General features: G+C 33.8%; 1 protein-coding gene across 2 annotated transcripts in view; it reads left to right on the plus strand.

Annotated features, from left to right (window-relative positions):
• Nucleotides 1-21403, plus strand: part of LMBRD1 (LMBR1 domain containing 1) — a 109716-nt gene extending 88313 nt beyond the window's left edge. For both annotated transcript variants that reach the window (XM_072832452.1, XM_072832453.1), the window contains exons 15-16: nt 20591-20682; nt 20833-21403. In XM_072832452.1, coding sequence (XP_072688553.1) covers nt 20591-20682; nt 20833-20949 — 209 coding nt within the window. In that variant the 3' untranslated portion in view covers nt 20950-21403. The remainder of the gene's footprint in view (nt 1-20590; nt 20683-20832) is intronic.
• The last annotated feature ends 536 nt before the right edge of the window (nt 21404-21939 follow it).

The raw sequence follows: 21939 nt of genomic DNA on the forward strand, positions 1-21939 counted from the left end.
GAATCTAATTGTACTGAATAAAAAGGGATATAAATCAGTGACTGAATTGACATTAGTCTTCATGGAAATTCTTCATAGGGATTACGAGAGATTAGTCAGAAACTAAAGGCATGCAGGGTCAAATAATTTTTTTTTTTTTTTAAGATAGATTTGGAGAGACATCAGGGATGATGGCCTGGAACTAGTAGAACAGGAGAAGATGAAAAATATCAGAAAGGATGAATGATGGGACAATATCCAGTTCTAGAGGAGATGATATTAAGAACATCCAAGACAGGAGGCTTTAGATAGAATGAAGGGTACCTCTTTCTCTAGATTGTGAGGAAAGAAGCAAGGACATGGACTCAAATAGTAGTTTCTTAGTGAGAGTGGGCGGGAAGTTGTTATTTGTATCTGACTGCCTCAGTTTCCTTTGAAGTGTAAGTCCAGGTCATCTGCTGAGAATTGAGTAGGCCATTTGGGGCCCATAATTCAGGAAAGTTGCAAAAGTTTTTGTTAGATAATGAAAGTGAATAAAGAGGGATCTCACTGAAGATAAATTAGTGATAGATAAATATGTCGGGGGACAGAGATGAGATTAACAATTTGTGTGTTTGTTGAACAAGTCTGTACAACCGGTGTGATTATTCTTCATCAGTGCTTAGCTTTCTGGGAAGGGTAGTTTGAAGGTTTGAAGTAGGATGCAAAGGACAGGCTAAGAGTGACAGAATAAAGTGACCAACCACAGTTTGGGATGCATAGGGAAATAAGGGAAGAGACTAGAACTGGGAGAAAAGAACAAAAAGAGAAGAGATGGGAGAACAAATCCAGTAGGATACCTTTTGTAGCCTGAAGAGCTAATAGTAAAACGATTATAGTATAAATAGATATGACTTGACTTTCCAGTTCTACTCCTGTAATGACTTTAGTCCCAGATTTTTTACTTTGAAATGTACACATACATCACATCACAGATAGGGTTGATATTTGAAATGCTTTGGGTTGTCATTTTTAACTAAATGAAAATAGAATGAAAAATTACTGCTGAGTTGACTTGTAATTTTTTTTTTTAATTAAGAGGACACTGACCCTGAAGATCTAAAATAGGCTCTGCTTTTAAAGTTCTTATGACAGTATTGAAACTTTAGCAGAAAAATAAATAAAAACAAATTAATATTTCAATATTATGTTACACTGGTAAAGAGAATTTAAAATGCCTCTGTATTGCTGAACAGAGTGAATTCATGTAATACTCAAGTATCATCTGACTAAAGCTTATTTAGATGATACTAAATAAGCTTTAGTCAGAAGATATACTTGAGCATAATTTGTTATGAATCCTATTTAGTATTTCTGTCTAACCTAATTTACAGTAGTTAAAATGACTCTGAACTGTTTAAATATTTTTCTTAAACATTTTAGTTGACTTATCCTTTGAAAATGTTACTTTGCAGTGCAAAACACACCCTATAGATTTATGGATTTGATTAATGTTTCTCAATTTTTTCTTTTGTTCTCTAGCTCATTTTTATTTTCCTGGTAGAAATATCATTGGATTTGGGGTAGCAGGGCAGATTTTTTAATAAAAATAATGATAGAGAAAGACAAAGAACAGATAAGGACATGTGATTTGACACGTAGGAGGAGGGGTGGTGTGGAATATATGGTGACAGGCTGGTATGGCTGTATCCATTTAAACACAAACTTGGAAATCTCAGCATACAGAGAAAAAAACACTGTTGTTTGTGACATTTTGGTGGGCACATTTGACTAGAGTAGATGGTGCTACAATATAAATATGCCATAAAGCACTTGGTGGCACTTTTGTTATGTGTCTGTTGCAAGTAACAGAATCTTGAAGAGTTCTAGATTTAGAAACAAATTATAATTTATAACGTTATACTTAAGATTAGTTCTGAGGAAAGATAATCTGGAAAGATTATCTGGAAAGATATTAAAGCAACAATTTCTAAAAATACATATATGGATCTCTTATCAATCAGTACATTTTAGAGACTTTTTTCTTAAGTAATACTGTGTTAATTAATATATGGGGTAGTCTTGCATTCATTAAACATAGAAGAAATTACTGACACCTAGTTTTAAGTGTTTATAGTGTCTCAGATTCAAAAGAGAGTTATTCACCTAAAAATAGGTTTTTGTGTTTACAATAATTTCTTACAGAATAGAATGATTTAGCAGATTTATGAGGAATACTTATCATACTGGGTTTATAAACTTTTCCTAAAATGACAATATTACATAATTTATCTTGACAGGTAGTACATAGTTTATATGTTTAAAGTGAGTCAACTTGGCAAATTAGAAATCAAGTTTTAAGTTTTACATGCCATTGTGGCAAAAGGATTTTTACATTCCTAGTTTTACATTATTTAATTGCTACTTCATCTAAAAACTGTTAATATATAATTTACATAGTAATGTAAATAAAATAGTTAAAATAAACAATTATCACAAGTAACATAAACATACATAAATATTGGAATCAAAATAGAAGGTTGAAAAATCATTGTCCCTTAATGGACAAATACAGTAGGCATTGTGAGTCCTGGGGTAGATTTTGGGAAAGTGTCAGAGGAAATACATATCCCTATTATATGTATCTCTGCCATTGAATAACAATAGGCTAATGGAGTTGGATATGAAAATAAATAATTGTAATAGAAGGAAAAGTAAGTGGCAAACTATAAAGAAATGATAGACAAAATTCTTTAGGAAGGCAAAAGAGAATAATGATTTATTCTGCCCAGGGGGCAGTATAACATTTCAGCTGGGCCCAAAAGCATAAGTTAAATAAATCTAAATGAACAACAACAACAACAAATGAGGATAGTCCAAGCAGAGAAGGCACCTGCATTAATAAGGCATAAAGACATAAATATATTTGGCATATTATGGTAATAGTAAATTATGGCAAGAGCATTGGATATTTGTGGAATACAGTGAGGGATGAGGGAAGATAATACGTTTCCAAATATAAAAATCCAAGTCTTATCTGTGCTGTTCTATTTAATTCTTTTATACTTTCCTTGAAGTAAACGTGTGTTGTCTTACTTGGAACTGGAAATGAAGTGGTCTGTATAAGTCAAACTTGATTTTTGTGGGTTATTCTGATTAAGTATATTTGTTAACATATATAGCCAGTCTTAAATAATCAAATGATTTACTACATAGCGTTAGATTTTAGCTTAGGATATAATTTTCCTAGGACAAATAGTTAAGATGACTCAAGGTAGCTGGTGATGCTAAAATAGAAGATGTGTTAAACTAAACCACATGAATTACAAAAAACTAAGCAGACTTAAAAAGTAAAGCAGAGTTATAATTGTATATATACTAAGTACAAAGGGAAAAGTGATAATTATTTTGAATTGATAATGTTGAAAAAAAGTAAAATGTTTATGATACCTTTAGAAAGTAAACACTAAATTCTGAAGTAAGCCCATCATCAAGAAATGACTCAAAATACTTCTTTCTCCTTAAATAAAACTTGTTTACTTGGCTGTTTTGCCAGCAAATAAACACGTTGACCTATTTTGTCAAAACTTAAGTACTTATCCTTCTAAAAACATTTATCTCTAACATATTATGTCAGTTACGAATAGAGAATTCTTTTTCTCCTTATTTTCTGTGTGAGAAGTATAGAGATGGAAATAAAGGCCACAAAGAGATATGTAAGTTGTAAGTAGGATTAGTCAGGGTTTGCTGGGCAGAAAAGCTATGAGACTGGATGAGAGATCACCAAGAGACTGAATATAAATGGAGAAGAGGTACAGTACTCACTCTGGAACTGTCCAATGGTAAGAGGTTAGAAAGAAGAGCAAGCAGCAAAGAAATAAGAAGGGACAGTGAATTAGGTAAAAATTAGGCAAGGGAAGAGTGGTGCACCATTTCAAGTGCTGGCATTTGCCAAATTAAAAAAGAGAGAGAGAAACTATTTAAAAAGATGATGACAATAGGAAGAGGAGGACTTTTGCAATAAGGAAAAACTCTCTTACTGTGAGATCTCTAATTGTTGCCAAGATAAGGCAGAAAAGAGGTTTTTTGTTTGTTTGTCTCTAGGTAGGGAGGAGTAAATAAGGCTAGAAAGAGCCAGGTGTTTGGGAGTAGGGTGATGAGAGAATGATCCCCCCACCCGCCCCGAGGTCAGCCAAGGGGGGGGGTGTTCAGGAGCAGATGCAGGCTAAGGCAGGCCAGATTAAGGGGTTTGGAGAAGGAGAGGAATTTAAATTGGGGCCAAATCAAATTAATAAGCCTTTTGTCCTGATTGATCAGTGTAGACACACAGCTCAGGTCATCTTTTTTGAAGCAGAGACTGGGAATTTAGAGGGCCTGTGTCTTTCTTGTCAAAGGTAAATATTTGGGGGCCATCCATGAGTCTTAACAAAGTCATGTGGGAAGGGGAATTCTTTTCCGTAGACACACAAAGAGTAGGAAGATTTATTTAACCATGGTTTCCAGAATCACAGGGTCAAGTTCAACATTGTCAGGATAAATCAGGTAAGACCAGGACTAAAAAATGACTCTTGGTGGGGTGAGTTGGATGACTGACAAGAACAGTTCTGATTGGATGGTGCAGGCAGAAACCTGATGGGAACAGGTTAAAGATGGAACGAGGAGTTGAATGGCTAAGAGTTTGGAATGATTGTCATAATAAAAACCCCAAGGGGGAAAAAAAAAAAGCTGCTGAGTAAAATATCAAGTTTCTTAAAAATATCAAAGTGTTGATAGGATCTTAAGACAAAAATCTCAATTGTTTTCAGTCATCATTAGTTAGACCAGCAGCATCTGGGAACTTGAGAACTTGTTAGAAATGTAAATTATTAGGCCCAACCTTAAGCCTACTAAATCAGAAACTCTAGGGATGGAATCATACTAAGTCTTCAAAACCTGGTGTATATTTTTGCACTTAAGTAACACCATAATTCAAATCCTAAATTTTCATCATCTAAGTGAAATCATTTATTAAAGTAAAATATAGTTTTACCAAAGCAATAAAGTTGTGTTTAATGAAAAAATATTTTATACTGCTTCAGTTTTTTATTTATTTATTCATGAGAGACACAGAGACGGAGAGAGAGGCAGAGACACAGGCAGAGGGAGAAGCAGGCTCCATGCAGGGAGCCTGACGTGGGACTCGATCCTGGGTCTCCAGGATCACGCCCCGGGCTGAAGGCAACGCTAAACCGCTGAGCCACCCAGGCTGCCCCTATATTTTAATTAATTATAAGTAAAAGTAAAATTAGAAGTTCAGCTCCTTAGTCTCAGTAGTCACATATGAATTATTTGATAGCCACATGTTATTTGTGGCTATTATATTGGACATACAGGGCTAGAACACACATAAGTGGGGCATCTCATAGGAGATGAATGTACCCTCTTGTAAAGCTAAGCCCCTCACTCCCTCCTCCCAAGAATTACATCACCATCTGAGGATGAGCAAGAAGCAAAGTTCTATTATAACTTCCAGAAAATTGAAGGCAAAGTTGACCATAGTGTCAAGAACATGAAGGTTCAGAATCACGTCCCTGAGAAACTGTAACCACAGTACCACCAGCTCTTTGCAGATTTGTAGTCCAAATACACATCACCAGAATGAATTTGTTTCATTGTCATCTCAGACTGGCAGATGAGGTACATGGCACAAGTAAATATAAAGGTTCACTAGAGGAACGCACCTTAATTCTAGGCCTCAAGGAATTTCCTCAAAGGAGCACAAACGAAGACATTAGAGCCAAATGTTTAAGCACACAAGGTAAAACACCATGAAAAAAAGAAGAAATAGCAGGCAGCAAAAAGACTTGCTAATAGCAGATACTGGAATTATCAACACAGGTTATAGAACAGTGAACTATGATAAAAGGAATAAGACCAGATCAAAATATTGTCAGGGAACAACAAAAAGAATGAATGAATGAAAATGTAACGAATTTGTAATGGACCCAAATACAATATTTAGAAATGAACATACAGTAATGAGAATTAAACACACTTCAGGGAACTACAGCTTTAAATCACAATGATTTCTCCATACATTGTTTATTAGTTCCAAGAGGAAATGTGGTAGCTATTATAGCTATATGTCAGAGAAACTGGGCAGTAGCTGCACCAGTAGAACAAAATTACCATCATCAAGGGGCAGTGCATGACATCCTGAGAAAAAAGGACAGCATGAATCAAATCATGAGGAAATATCAGACAAAACCAAATTGACAATTGACAAATATTGTATAAAGTAACTAGCCTGTGGTTTAACAAAGAGGTTGAGAAACTGTTACAGATTAGATATGTTAACCAAAAGTAATACATGATCTGGATTAGATCCTAGACTAGAGGATAAAAATACTAGAAAGAATATACTGGGATAAATGAGTTGGAATATGAACTGTAAAGTCTTAAAAATACAGTATCAACGGCACCTGCGTGGCTCATTGATTGTCTGCCTTTGGCTCAGGTTGTGATCCCAGAGTCCTGGGATTGAGTCCCACCTCAGGCTCCCCTGGGAGCCTGCTTCTCCCTCTGCCTATGTCTCTGCCTCTCTCTGTCTCTCATGAATAAATAAATAAAGTCTTTAAAATATATATATAGTATCAATGTTAAAATTCTTTTTTTTTTTTTAAATTTTATTTATTTATGATAGAGAGAGAGAGAGAGAGAGGCAGAGACACAGGCAGAGGGAGAAGCAGGCTTCATGCAGGGAGCCTGATGTGGGATTCGATCCTGGGTCTCCAGGATCGCGCCCTGGGCCAAAGGCAGGCGCCAAACCACTGTGCCACCCAGGGATCCCTCAATGTTAAAATTCTTGAGTAGCTATACTCTGGTTATGTAAGAGAATATCCTTCTGCTTAAAAAATCCTAAAATGTTAAGAGGTTGTTACAATATATGGTTCAGAAAAGATAAGTGTGTATATGTTAAGAGAATGATAAATGGGAGGGGGAAAAAACACATGAGAACTGCTGAACACCACCAAATGGCAACTATTTTAAAAACTGATAGTCCCAAGAATAGACCAAGATATGAACTACTGAAGATAACCATTTCTAACTACCATTTAGGGGATATTATATATTATATATATAATTACACATTATTTATATACTGTTAAAATTTACATTTATATGTTATTTTTCTTAAATTCTATAAATTTAAGGTTACATCCCTAGTGGTTCAACATGATGTATTTGCCTTACAAAATGGCAAAACACATTTTGAGCATGAAAGTTCGTAAATTCCCTAAGCAATTTAGAATAAAAGATATATGAAAGTGAGTTAATCTTTCTTGTTTATTTTTAATTTTGAATCTGCTACAAAATAATTCATCTCTCATATTTTCCTGTCACTTCTGGTATAAATTTCTAGCATCAGATAAACCTTGATTTAATTATAGACATATTCAATCATGTAAAATGAGTTATTCTTTGGTTAGGTTTACAGAATGTATTCCTATTGAGGTTCTATGCAGAAGGACAGTTTAAATTCACTAAGCACATATTAAAAACACTTCAAAAAAAAAAAAAACCTCTTCAGAAATTAAACCTCTTCTCTAAAGCCACATAGTACTTTAAAACTTATTGGAGAAATTTTTCATATTTTTAATAATCCACCAGTTTAAGTGCAGTGATAATGTTCTATATTTGGTTATATAATCCAATTTCTTTAAATAATTTAAGATTTTTTCCATAAATTTATCACCTATATTTATTGATAGAACAATTTTTACATTTTCCTAGATGAAGCTTTTGTTTTGAAGGCTTCGAGTTGAAATAGGTGGATTTTCTAACTAAAGTGGTTTCTTATGATAGTATCAGCAACCTGTGAGAGTGGATTGGGTAGTTACTGAGTTTGAAAAATTTAATTCTTAAATTCTTAGTACCATCCTTTTCCCTAGAATATGGAATGTTTTCTTTCTACTTGAGCTTCTAAGATTCCAGGAAATTTTATTTAGAGGTCTAGATTACTAAGCAATACTGCTCATAACACTTTATGTGATCACTAACAATGGATTCAGGTGGTATTGTTTTGTGTTTTTTGGGTGTGTGTGTGTTTTAAGACACAGGGTTTGATCCTAGGACCCTGGGATCATGACCTGAGCCAAAGGCAGATGCTTAACTAACTGAGCCCCTAGGTAATTTTTTTTTTTTTTACCCACCCACTCATACATTGACCTGTAAGCAAAAAAAAAAAAAAGAAGAAGAAGAAGAAAGAAGAAGAAAAGAAAAAAATGCTTTTTTAAGGAGATTCTTATTTCTGTTTAAAAAACCAGTGTTATTAAAGGAATTACTACACTAGTTGACATTTGATGTTTGATTTATATAGTTATAAATAAAATTCACATTTTAAAGAAAGCCATTTTAACAGGCTCAAAATGAAACTGCTCAAGATATTTCATTAGAAACTAAAGCCTTAAGGGCTACGGTCAAAAAAGGACCCTGCTGTTTTGTGATGACAGTATTTGTTAATGCCTCCTCTGGTGCTGTGTGCCCACATGGATGGTCCATAAATATAATTTGAAGTGAAAATGGTACCCGACTCTTACTGTGGTTATTTAAAAGGCGGATTTTGAATATGGACTATCAATTTAACACCTCCTACCCCATATTAGGTGAAGCTAATTAATTTTAGCTCTCTAGAATTGTGTAACTAATAAGATCCAATTCAGGATTCAGGCAATGGCCTTCAAACAACAACTATGTGTGGTCTTTTTGTCTTAGAGTCTGAAAATTTGGGGTTGGGGGTGGGGATGGGTAAATTAAGGATAGTTAGATTTCGACTATAAGACAAAAAGATAGATTTAGTTATAAGACAAAGATAAGTCAACTCTTAGAATTGTGATAGTTTTGATAGCCTTGTTTTAGAAAGTTAAAGGATTTCTTTGAGGAGTACACCATTAATAGCTATTACAATTTGCACACCTTTAGAAGATACTGACATATCTTTTTTAGTAATACTGAGAATCACCATCCTATCTGTCTTGAAATTTTAAGGTAAGTTTATAGATGTCTTAATTTCTGGGATTCCATATGGTTATTTAATTTTACTTACCTACTATTCCTGTGCTGCTTCATTTAACAAATGTTTATTGATGTCTACTGTGTGTCAGCTGCTATTCTAGATACTAGTGTAACAATAGTGACAACAGAATCAAATATTCCTGTCCCCATGAAGCTTATGTAGTAGTAGGAGACAAGTTGTAAGTATTATGGAGAAAAATAAAGAACCGAAGGAGAGTAACTGGTGTCCAGAAGGAGGGATGATTTGAAATTTTGAGTAGAAAGGAAATTCTTACTGAGAAGCTGTCATTTAAGGAAAACAACCTTAAGCAAGTGTGGAACAAAGGCAGCTATGGGGGAGAAGACCATTCTCGATGAAAGTAACAGCAAGTGCAGAGTAGAAGTATGCTGGAGGAAGTAGTGGAACAAAAAGCAGCCAAGTTTAAGGACTTTAGCTTTTACTTTCAGATGCAGGATTATGAGTAGAAGAGTGACATGATGTTCCCAAAGGATCACTTTACTGTGTTGCCTAGGGACCAGGGCTTAGCATACTTTTTCTGTGAAGGATAAGATAGTAAATATTTTAGGCTTTGTGAGACATACTGTGTAGCTCTGCCTTTGCAGTATTAAAGCTGCCATAAACAGTACATTATGGATGGCTGTGGCCATGTTCCAGTAAAACTTACAAAAACAGGTGATGGGCTAAATGTAACCTTTGGATTATAATTTGCCAACCCCTGAGATTGACCATAATAAACCCAAGGACAAAAACAGGTTGACAGGAAGCTTTTTCAGTAATCCAAGAGAGAGCCTGTGATGATGATGCAAGTGGCAAGAAGTGGTCAGATGCTGTTGTATTTTGAAGGTAGAACCAGTAGGATTTGCTGAGAAATCTAGTTATAGGCTAGGAGAGAAAAAGGGGTCAGGAATGATGCCTCTGTTTTTTTTTTTTTTTTTTTTTTTAGCATTTTAATTAGAAAATGTTACTTAATGTTTTGTATTCTACTTATTAGATAATATCTAGAATAGTTGTCTTTGAAAACTGCTTGCAGCTATTAAGATTATACTTTTTTTCTTTGAGCCTGTTTGACTTTGTTTTGTTCCTGGTATTCCTTATTAAATAGAAAACTAGTAAGATAACCTATTAACTTCTCGGTCTCACTGTTGGTCATTGCACATTTTCTCATTAGATTTCCCTTACAGTTGAGAGCAAGTGTGGTCATGTGGTATGTGGGGTTAGGGCATTAACCTCATGGTCAAGAAAGCAAGCAAAATAAAGATGTTAGCCTGTTAGCTATTTATTAGTAGCTTTATAAGACTTACCAATATAAGTGAAAATAATATACAGAGCCTACCTTATTTTGGTAATGTTTATTAAAATGTTTTAAAATGACTAGTTCTTGATGAAGACAGTATAAACTACTAGATAAAGCCTTTGAACTATGCTTACTGACTTTACTATTTCTCACATTACCACCATTCTTCAAAGCACACTTAACCTTCATTCACTCTTCCTCCACACCCAGGCAGCTGCTAAGGGATGCAGCTTGTTGCCAGAATGACCTTCACATCTCACATGAATTGTACCTTTTAACTAGTGCTCCAGTCTAATCTACACTGCACAGTGCTGTTAGCTTAATTGTTTTGAAGCAGTGATTATCAGACTTATATATGCATCTGAGTTTCTAGAAGGCTTGTTAAACACCAATGGCAAATTTTTGATTCAGTAAATCTGAGGTGGGAGGATTTTCGGAGGGTTCTGGTCTGGGAGCCACACTGTAGAAACCACTGATCTAAAGTAAGTACTCTGATAATGCCATTTCCCCCAATAGAAACCTTAAGTGCTTCTCCCCTCATCATCTGACAGATTCAATCTAGGATTGAAGGACTACCTCTATTTAACCCATCCTACAGCTATGTAGCTTTTTTCCATACATTTTCTGAACATCACCATCTTTTCCACCTTTGCTTTTCAACTATTTGTTCTTGAAATATCACAACTAGTTTCTATGCCACCCTGCCTGTTTTCATTGCTGAGTCCTATGATGTTTATTTCAAACCTAACCATTTTTTTTGAGCCTCTAAACATGAGCAGTCTCTTTTTATCCTTTGAATTCCCATATCATTTACATTTTATGACTACCTTACTCTGTCTTAATTTATGGTCATTTATATATATTATCGCTCTTTTAGTTTTTTAAATTTTCTTAATCTCTATGCCCAACGTAGGACTCAAACTCATAACCCTTAGATCAAGAGTTGCATGCTCTACTGACTGAGCCACCCAGGCACCCCTGTTCTCTTATAGGAATGTAAGCTCCTTGAGGATAAGAAAATATTACCTAAGCATATTTTTCTATCCTCCTCAAAATAACAATCTAGAATTAAACCAGTTTTTTATTTGTTATTTTTCTTTGTCATTTTAAAAATGTTATTTAAGTATCATAAAATATTAGTTTAGCTAGCATCTTCTAGCTTTTTTTTTTTTTTTAAGATTTTATTTATTTATTCACGAGAAACACAGAGGGAGAGAGAGAGAGAGATGCAGAGACACAGGCAGAGGGAGAAGCAGGCTCCATGCATGGAGCCTGATGTGGGACTCCATCCTGTGTCTCCAGGATCAGGCCCTGGGCTGAAGGCGGCGCTAAACCACTGAGCCACTGGGGCTGCCCATTCTACCTTCTTTCTTATTTAATCTGTTGGATGAAATCCATTGTACCTTCTAAATCCCTATTGACTTCCTTTTCTTATTTAGATCAATTGTTTTCTGATTCTGCTGCTTATCAGTAATCTTATAATTTCTGTTCATTGGACTTTAGATGCATTATAAGCCATATCTTTTTTGATTTCCTCTCCCAAGCCCTTAGTTTTTCTTGAGTTAAAAAAAAAAAATGCCTTGTATTTTCACATCTGAAAATGACTTATATGTCCAAAAAGTATCTCAGTTTATATAATTGATGGGTAATTTGGTTGCACTTAGAAATCCACATAAGAAATCATTTCTTTTAGAATTTTAAAGGCATTGTGTCATCTTTTATTTTTTAACTGGTCACATCTTTCGTTTTTTAACTGGTGAGAAATCTCATGCCGTCTACTACTTTTGTTTTTTTCTTTGTTTTGTTTTGTTTTGAAATTTAGTTATGGACTTACTTTATTTATTTTTTTTTTTGCAAATTTATTTTTTATTGGTGTTCAATTTGCCAACATATAGAATAACACCCAGTGCTCATCCCATCAAGTGCCCCCTGCAGTGCCCGTCACCCAGTCGCTCCCACCCCCCTCCCACTTTCCCTTCCCCCACCCCTAATTCGTTTCTACTACTTCTTTTGAAGCTAACTTGGTAAGTTCTCTTTTCTCCATTCTCTCTTGGGGAGCTCATCTTCATTAGTTGCTGGATATCTTCAGCTGATCATCTATCTCATCCATATTTCATATTCTATGCCTACCGTTTTACTCTGGATACTTGCATGTTTGTTCAGCTTTATCTTCAAACCATATCCTAAAATTTTTATTTCATATAACAAAGTCATAACTTTCCTCAAGTACTTATTCTGATCTTTTTCAAGCATCCTTGTTTTATGGCTGTAAAATCTTATTCAATACCTGAAGGTACTAAACATTTTTCTTAATGGTTTCCTTTAAATAAAATTACAATTCTGTTTACCTTGGAACAATTCTGTTTATCGTGTCCTTTCTCCTTCATGCTGATAGTTTCTATATATATCTGATGTATTCATATTTATGCTAATTTACATTTAAGTATCAGGAACTAGGAAGCCTCATCATGGGAACTCTGTGACTGAGGTTTCTAGTGATCCTTAAATTATATTTTAAAATAAATGAGAGGGAAACTAGTTGTTTTATTGGAAACCTTTTAAGTGTGGCTTTTCATCTTCCAGGTTATTGTTGATTTTCATCACCTGATGGCTTACTTCCCATTCTGTTTGCTGTTAAGAGATTGCTGCTGGTTTTATTCCTATACTCTAACTTTTAATGAGGTCCTGAGAAGGAAAGAAACAAATGACTGTGCCCAGTCTGTCATCTTGAACCAAAAAGCTTTGTTCTCAACAGATTGAAATAGTTCTTCATGCTTAAGTACTGTAAATTTATAATCTTTTACTTGACAGATAACAAGTTTGTGAATTGATAGCTTTATTTGATTTAAATCTACCTACCTTTCAAATGCTCCTATACCTTGGTCTTTATTGTCTATATTGGGCTTCAGATAACTGACCGAACAGAGAAGAGACTAATATATTAGCCAGCTGTGAGTTTATTAATTTATCATAGGAAATATAACTATTAAAGAAACTAGAGACTCAGGGTTGGTGAATTCTCACCGCAGAGAAAGAATGTGTTTTGAAAACCAAATTTATAGTCACAGTTTCTAGGTAGGCATAGAATCATAAAGAAGGCCTCATTGATCTTATTGGCTGGTATCATCTAGCTGAGATAGCCTGATATATTGTGTCCATTGTCAGGTGAGGTTGCCATGCAGACCAGAAAATTAGGTATTGACTACAGCATCATTTTTCCTGGGTTTTGCTTGCAATCCAGAAAGTCTCTTGATGTCAGAGTTCTTTTTCTAGGTGACATTTTGACTCCGTTGATAAAAGTTCAACTAGGAATACTAAAGTTAATTAGGTGTAAGCTTTCTGAGTTCTCTGGAATCTATGCCAAAGCCAACCTAGGTAATTTTGTGAAACTTAGCCACTTGTATAGAGTTCTTGCTCAAGGTTGCTAACTCCTAAAACAGTCTTTTCTTTTTTTTTTAAATCACATGTAGATTTCTCTCTAAATTTAATTTTCAGAAGATCAGTCTATCAAAAAAAAAAAAAAAAAGATCAGTCTGTCCTGTCACTGTATACCACAAGCAGATACTATTTCATTGTCACTTAGAAAGAAACTAATATTCAGAAGTTAGATGACTCACCCCAGAATCTCACAGTATATGTGGCAGACTCAAGAACCAAATCTCACTTTTCTATTTCTACCTTTAATATTTTCTACTATACTCATTACACTATTACTATTTTATGAAAAAAATATAATGGAAAATGGTTGTTCTTTCTGTTTTATGTTTGACTGTCTTTGGGCAATTAAGACTAGTAGACAGTAAATCTTAATTAATTTAGAATTTACTAATGAGTTTGTGATTATTTCTACAGATTATATGCTAATGCTTATCTCTGTGACTCCCATTTTATAAATTTTATATGGCCAGTGAGTAATATAGTGATATTCAGAACATTCTTTATTGGAACACTACATATTTTAGCACCTTTGAAATACCTTACATTTTTAAAAGTATAATCAGAGCTCAACAGAAGTTATCATTTGTTCTTAAAAATAATCACTGTAGAATTCATTCTTTTTTTTTTAAGATTTTATTTATTTGAGAGAGAGCGTGAGCGAGAGAAAAGCACAAGCAGGGGAAGGGGTAGAGAGAGAGGGAAAAGCAGAGTAACCACTGAGCAGGGAGCTCCCCATGCAGGGCTCAATCCCAGAACCCTGAACTGAAGACAAATGCTTAAACCAACTGTGCCACCTAAGCACCCCTGTAAAACTTATTGTTTAGTGTAAAACATCTGACAAGTGGTATCTTTATTAACCTGATACAGTTTGTGTATTCATAAAATATAATAAAACTACTTCCTTTAGAATTTCTGTACTTCTTTATGTTTACCAATTCTTTCCCTTTTGACTAGCCCCCCAGTGAAATTTAACAAAACATTGATTTAACTGAATGCCATTTGTTCAATTTTAAGAAATATAGAACTTTGATTTTTATTATGTATTTTAATTTTTTTCTGCCCCTTTTTATTTGGATGTGTGTTGTAAGTATCTCAAAAATTTTTACGCGTGTATATTTCATATGCTGTAAGTCCATTTGACACTAAAACAGTGATTAACTGGAATTATACTTCTAAAATCTTTCAGTCTAACCTTTTTTTTTTCCATCCTAATAGCTCACATTTTCACTTGGATTGTCTTCTACCTGAGTGAACTTCCATCTACTCTCAGTCCCTTCTGCTAGTCTATGGCCACTCATGTTATTCTCTTTCTTAGGATTAATAATTCCTAATCCTATCACAATAAAATCGAGCTCCTTAGTCTGTATGTAGTTTAGATTCATGTCTATTTTAAATATTCAATAGTATCAAGACCCTAATCAGAAATCAAAGTTAGCATAATCTTGGATAGCCATGAGAAATGAAGTGGCATTCTAAATAGTCCAATCTTCTGCTAGTTTTTTGTCACTAGCCAAACAAAATATTCACTTCAAAGTTCATTCTCCATGATGCAGGAGTTTTCTCATAGGCCTTCTTTATATATGCATATGTAATATAAGGATTCGTTTTATAAATAAAGTACAATTATAGAGTGTAATTAATTCTAAGTTGATTTCAGGTGAAGGTATAACATGATGACTTAATTGTAGCTTAAATCAACACTAAATGTTTTAAAAATATATTTAAAATAGATGGTGTGATTTATCATAGCTAATAACCAAAGTTATCTTAGTGGTAGTCAGCATACATTAACGATGACATAACAAATAATCTAAGAGGAAACAAGAAAATGGAATATAAAATTTATGAGGTATATTTTTAAAGGTTGCTGTTACGTGAAAGCAGATTTAATTGTACTTTCTGTTATTTATTAGATGATAAGTGAGAAGAGATAGAGAAAGGGTAGTAGTGTCAGTATTCAAAGTCTTTTGATTTTATTCATATGCTCCCGATGCCCTTTCTTGGCTCTTTTAATTTTGATCTTTTTTGTACAGCCACTTTGTTGTCAGAAATTTTTTTTATCTTAACCCCTACTTTAATTTTTCATTGTTAATAGTACTCTTTAGTTTAATTAGAACTTTTGTATGTCCTTTTGAGGTACAACAGTCAGAAGTTTCCTGAACACTTTTGATTTTAGAACACAATCCTTAAATGAAATATCCGGCAATTTAAATTTACTTTGAAGTTTGAGCCAAGTTCAAAATATTTAATTATAATTTTTTAGATAACTAGAAAGACCTCTATAGATCTCCTAGGTATCGTGATTCAGGTAAACATCTAGAAAATGGCAAATGGTCAGGAGAAAAGCCTCCTCTGTTTATTCAGTGTGGAATCATCACTTGAATATAAAATATATGCATACACTTATTAACCAAAATTATTCTGTAGTCATATATACCACTTTATATAAATGTAAACATAATAATGCATACATATAAAGATAGCTAGAAAGAGTTGTTACATACTCATTGTGTATATGGATTTGTAGTGTAGTGTAGATTTGTGTCAAATCTACGACCTTTGAAAATGGTGGTAAGCATGTAAAAGTGATAAGAAAAATATTTAAGGTATATTTTTTGTGGTGGGCAAAATCATCAGTGGGTATAGGCCAATTTAAAATGTCACTGAATGGATTATTAGACCTCTGTGGAAAAATGATTTGATCTGACTTGCTTCTGCAGCTCAGCTTCTGTCTTATAATCCTTGTTCTGGCCCTGAAATTTCTAATTCAGTGAATTTTTGACTCCCAAAGAATCTTTAAGTATACCCTTGTAAGGGTAAGGTGAAGCTCATGTAATACGTAAGCCATGGAACATACTTCTCTTGTTTTTAAAATAATTATGAACAGACATTTTTTGCATAAATCTTAATCTGTTCCTCTCTTCATTTTTAAAACATCAAATTGGTTATTTTTATTTAATTAAAGGTATATTACTGTTTAGGAGACAGCATATTACTGAATTATACAGGTTCAAATCTCACCAAATCCCTTTGTATCTGTATTTGTAACTGAACCAATCAATGTGAGTTTGCTCCTAGGTGAGTCACAAACTGCACCAGGTTGAATGGTCATACCAAGACTTTTATTTCTGGCAAAGAAGGAGATCATGAGGAATGGCTTCCTAAGCTGTGATTCCCCAAGAGAGGGTGAATGAGTACCCTGTTTTTAGGGTTAGGATGAATAAATAGTTAGATAGGGGGATCCCTGGGTGGCACAGCGGTTTAGCGCCTGCCTTTGGCCCAGGGCATGATCCTGGAGACCCGGGATCGAATCCCACGTCGGGCTCCCGGTGCATGGAGCCTGCTTCTCCCTCTGCCTATGTCTCTGCCTCTCTCTCTCTGTGTGACTATCAAAATAATGAAATAAAATAAAATAAAATAATAAAATAAAATAATTAATAAAATATAAAAAAATAAAATAAAATAATAAAATATTTAATAGTTAGATAGGGAAGCCTTTTCATCCTGTGTAAAAATGAGCATAAAGTCATGCATGCACCTTAGAAAGCATGTCTATACATACGTAATATGTTATATAAGTGAGGCTATGGCTCCTCTTGGGGCAGATATTTTAGTATTATAATGAGGTAAAGGTAATTGTTGGTCACTCCAGTGGTCACTCCTTGGTCCATCTGGACAGGCACAAGTTAGTGTTTTAGCTCAAATGGCTTGGGTGGTCTGGGCAGCAGGAGGTCTTGTTAGGGCAGTTGCCATCCCCTGAATGGTAGTTTCCAGTTTCATTTGCCTGAGTTAGAAGGTAGCCCAGAAAGAAGAGTTTAAGGGAAAATGCAAGATAGGGATTAGTGAATACAGACAGGTGGGCAGTAAAGGTCAGATGTTGGGGTCTCGCTGGTGAACACTTTAACTATAGGGACAGTAAAATAATGAACATAGACACAGTAGTCATGATACTAATACCTAAGCAATTATTTTCTTTACTACTATTGCTTTACTACTTTTAAAATCTTAATATTATTTGTTTTCCTCAAGACCACTTCAACAGCTCTTGAGAACTATGTTCTTATCATGGATTCAGCTATACTTCTACACTTTTCATAGAGATTTTGATATACCTCATCTGATCTTTAGAATGACCCTATAAAGAAATACGGTGATATCTCCATTTTACAAGCACAGAGTCTGAACAGTTCAGATTTTCCCATTCACGTGGCAAAGAAGTGGCCAAATGATATTTGACACTAAGTTGTCAGAGACTGGAGTCTGGGCTCTTCCTTCACCATACTGGATATTTAGTTATACTTTCATTTTTAAGACATATGCAAGTGTCTTGTTTTGACATCATTGGAATCTTGTCAGATTTTAAATTAGAATTGTGTTTAGCGATTCCATTTTAAAATAAAATACCCCTTTAAAAATATTTAGCTAATTTTGGCAGTTACATTGAATATGAATGCCAGGTATACTGATAGATATTTGAAATACTCAGGCTTATCTAATGAAAAAAGTGTCAAATTGAATACAAGCATAACTTGTTTTATTGTGCTTCACTTTATTGCACTTTGCAGATACTACATTGTTTATAAATTGAAGGTTTGCAGCAGCCCTGCATGAGCAAGTCTGTTGGTACCATTTTACAACAGCATTTGTTCAGTTTATGTCTCTTTGTCACAGTTAAATTCTCATAAAATTTCCAACTTTTTCATTTTATTTGTTACAGTGATCTGTGATCAGTGATTGTGAGTTGCTGAAAGTTCAGGTCATGGTTAGATTTTAGCAATAAAGTATTTTTTCATTAAGATATGCATTATTTATTTAGACATAATGTTTTTGCGCATTTAATTATTAATTAATAATTGTAATTATTAATAATAAATAATTTTTAATAAAAATTTCATTTGATTCGCTTTTATTGCAATATTTTATTGCAATATTCACTTTTTTGAGGTGGTCTGGAACTTAACCTGCAGTATCTCCAAGGTATGCCTGTAGTTATATTACTTTGAAGCGAATTCTATAATAGAAGAGAGTAAAATATTGAGGAGCAAAGTGAATGACTAATGACTTTCCTGTCTAGGTTTCTCTGCTAGACTGAACTCGCAGTACAGCGTCTAGCTATAATTTTGGGCACGAGTAACCATAGGAGAGTAGAGAAACATTCGTTCAGCCACTACTGCTTGAATCCTTTTTGGTTTTTGTTAGGAAGCTTTGAATATTCCTTCTAGACTTTTCTATTGAGAAAGAGAGCAAAAAATATGTAGGAGGACTGTGAAGGTATGGGGATCAATAGATCATCATTAGATTGGTGATCTCTGCTTGTGAAAGGAAGATACTGCCTCTTTATTAAACTGCATGCTTCTCTGCCAGAAGAAAAAAAAAATGCTTTGTCCAATTGCTATTGAGTAATTCAGAAGTAAATGTTGAAGTACAGTGGAAGGGATTAGAGTAGATAAGATTTAGATTATCTGTTTATTTACATGACCTATTTAAAACTTTATATGACAAGTGTTATATATGCATAAAGTATAACCTAAAGCCTGCTTTTCAGAAAACCATGTGATAGACTCCCCAAGATAAAGTGTTTTAGAACCTTTGTGTAAAAAACTGGGTTACAAAAAAAAAAAAAAAAAAAAAACTGGGTTACAGATTTCTCAACTCAACTTTATGTTTTAAGAGAAAATAGTACTTATTTATTTACACTAGAAGAGAGTTCATAAAATTAGAAATCAACAGTGTATTTTCTTAATCAGCAATAGGATGTGATACTCGTCTCCTAGTTGCATGTGGAATTTCTTGCTGTTGTCAATTTTGGTTAAAATATGCAGAAATCATAATCTGTTTTGTAATTAATTGACTAAAAAGAAGTTGCCTTATAAGATTAAGGAAAGATTTTTTTCCGTAGCGAAAAAAAAGGCCCTCTGAAATTTGGAAGGTTAAATCCTCTGTTAGCTGCAGAATATATAATTTTTCAATCAAGCCTAAGCTACCTCAGGCCTTTCTGAATGGTATCAATAAACAAATATTTCCTCAGATACTATTTCTCAAACATATCTATTTAAAGGACTTTGTAACCTAATGGAAATAACGTATTTGCATGAAAATAGTATGGAGTCTAACACAGATGTTAAATAACCAGTCTGCCACTTTCTCTTTAAAGGTTACTTTCCTTTTTTTTTTTTTTTTTGAAAGAGAAAAATATACAATTGATTGATTTTTGGTGTATGATTTATTTTTAATTCAAGCATAAGTACTAATCTAAAATTCAAATGATAAGCATATCAGTAAATGACATATTTGTATTTCTTTCTCAATAGCGGTCTTTTTTTTTTTTTTTTTCCAATAGCGGTCTTAAAAAGAAAAAAGTAAATCTCAGAACACCTCTCAAAGTTGAGCTGTCCTGAGAATTAGATTTTTAGAAAAGTACAACTTAATTATGATCACACCTGATTACTTTGTTCATTTTTTCTTATATTCATCATATCTTCTTTAACAACACATAAAAGAAAACTTTGTTTTGGTTAGGACATATCTGGCACTCCAGGTTAAAATGCTTCTTCTCTTTCAAGTAAATGGAACTGTCCAATATAATTTTTCTTATACCTAAAAGCCAGGATTACATAGGTGTCATTTATTTTTTTGAAATGTCATACTATTTGGTAGTTTAACACTATATTAAGGATACTGAAGGAGTGGGCTTTAGAGAAAGACCTAGATTTCAATTTTCTCTCTAACACCTATTGACTATATGACCTTGATCTTTAGTTTTGGTTAATAATCTTTTAGATAAAGTTTTAATAGTCCATTTCACGAAAGAAACTCTCACTATTATCCTTTATTTGCTTTTATAGATCAGTGTACTGTTACGCGCACATATCTGTTCCTTCACAAGTTCTGGTTCTTTAGTGCTGCATACTATTTTGGGAACTGGGCCTTTCTTGGGGTAAGTAGTACAGGTATACTAGGGATGATCTGAACCTCAATTGCCCATTTGTATCACAGTGGATTTTAAATTCACTGTGCATTTTAAATTCATTACTTTCTGAATGACTTTAAATTTAAGAAATAACATGTAGCTTATTTAAATTTACAGGTATTCTTGATTGGATTAATTGTATCCTGTTGTAAAGGGAAGAAATCTGTCATTGAAGGAGTTGATGAAGATGATTCAGACATAAGTGATGATGAGCCCTCTGTCTATTCTGTTTGACGGCCCCTCTCTTAGGGGTTTTATAAGGCTGATTGAATGTCTATTATGCATTTTTAAAGTGTTAAACTAACATTAGGATAAACTGACTAGCTTTCATCAAAAATGGGAGCATGGCTATTAAAAAAACTATATTTTTTATGTTATCCGAAGTAACATTATTGTATCATAGATTAACATTTAAAATTGCTATAATAATTCTATGTAAATATAAAACCATGGACTTTGTGAGAGAATGTTTTGTGGAAATTTTCTTTCTCTAGTGTATAATAGTGTTGAATTGATTAAAAATCTTCCAGAATTAATATTCCCTTTTGTCACTTTTTAAAAACATAATAAATCAGTTGTATCTGTGCCTTTGGGTCTCTAGAGTAATGTGGAATTCCAAAGTGTCTATATCCGATTGTCTAAAAATAATACAAGATAGCCGATAAATAAATGTTACTCCTCTATGCAACTTGTTTTCTATTTTCTGCATTATATCATTAGTGCCATTCAAATATATTTCATGAGCAGATTTCAAGCTACTTGGTGCTATAAGACCACAGCATTCCAAGATGTGTTGTATGGTTCAGATATTACTCCATTAGATATATTACCACCTCTTTAGTATTTAAGCCTTACACATTGTTGTAGGTGGCTAACCTCAAAATTTGCCTTCCAACATAAATGAGAGTCTTATCAAGAATAATTGATTTTGAAAAAAAAATCAGTTTACTTATTATTTTAAGATATGTAACCTTGGGGCACCTGGGTGGCTCAGTTAAGTATCTGACTCTTGATCTTTGCTCGGGTCTTGATCTTGGGGTGGTGAGTTTAAGCCCCACATTGGGCTCTTCACTGGGCATGGAGCCTACTTACATATGACATCATATTTTGTGTTTAAAAGTACGTTTTCATTCTAAAGATTTATAATTTTCAAAAGGCATAAGGAATGCTGTATAATATAATATATAATATAGGGTATTTTGGACTTGTTTTGGGTAGTGAGAA

The sequence above is a fragment of the Canis lupus genome, chromosome 7, assembly GCF_048164855.1.
Source record: "Canis lupus baileyi chromosome 7, mCanLup2.hap1, whole genome shotgun sequence".
In the NCBI taxonomy this organism is placed as follows: Eukaryota; Metazoa; Chordata; class Mammalia; order Carnivora; family Canidae; genus Canis; species Canis lupus.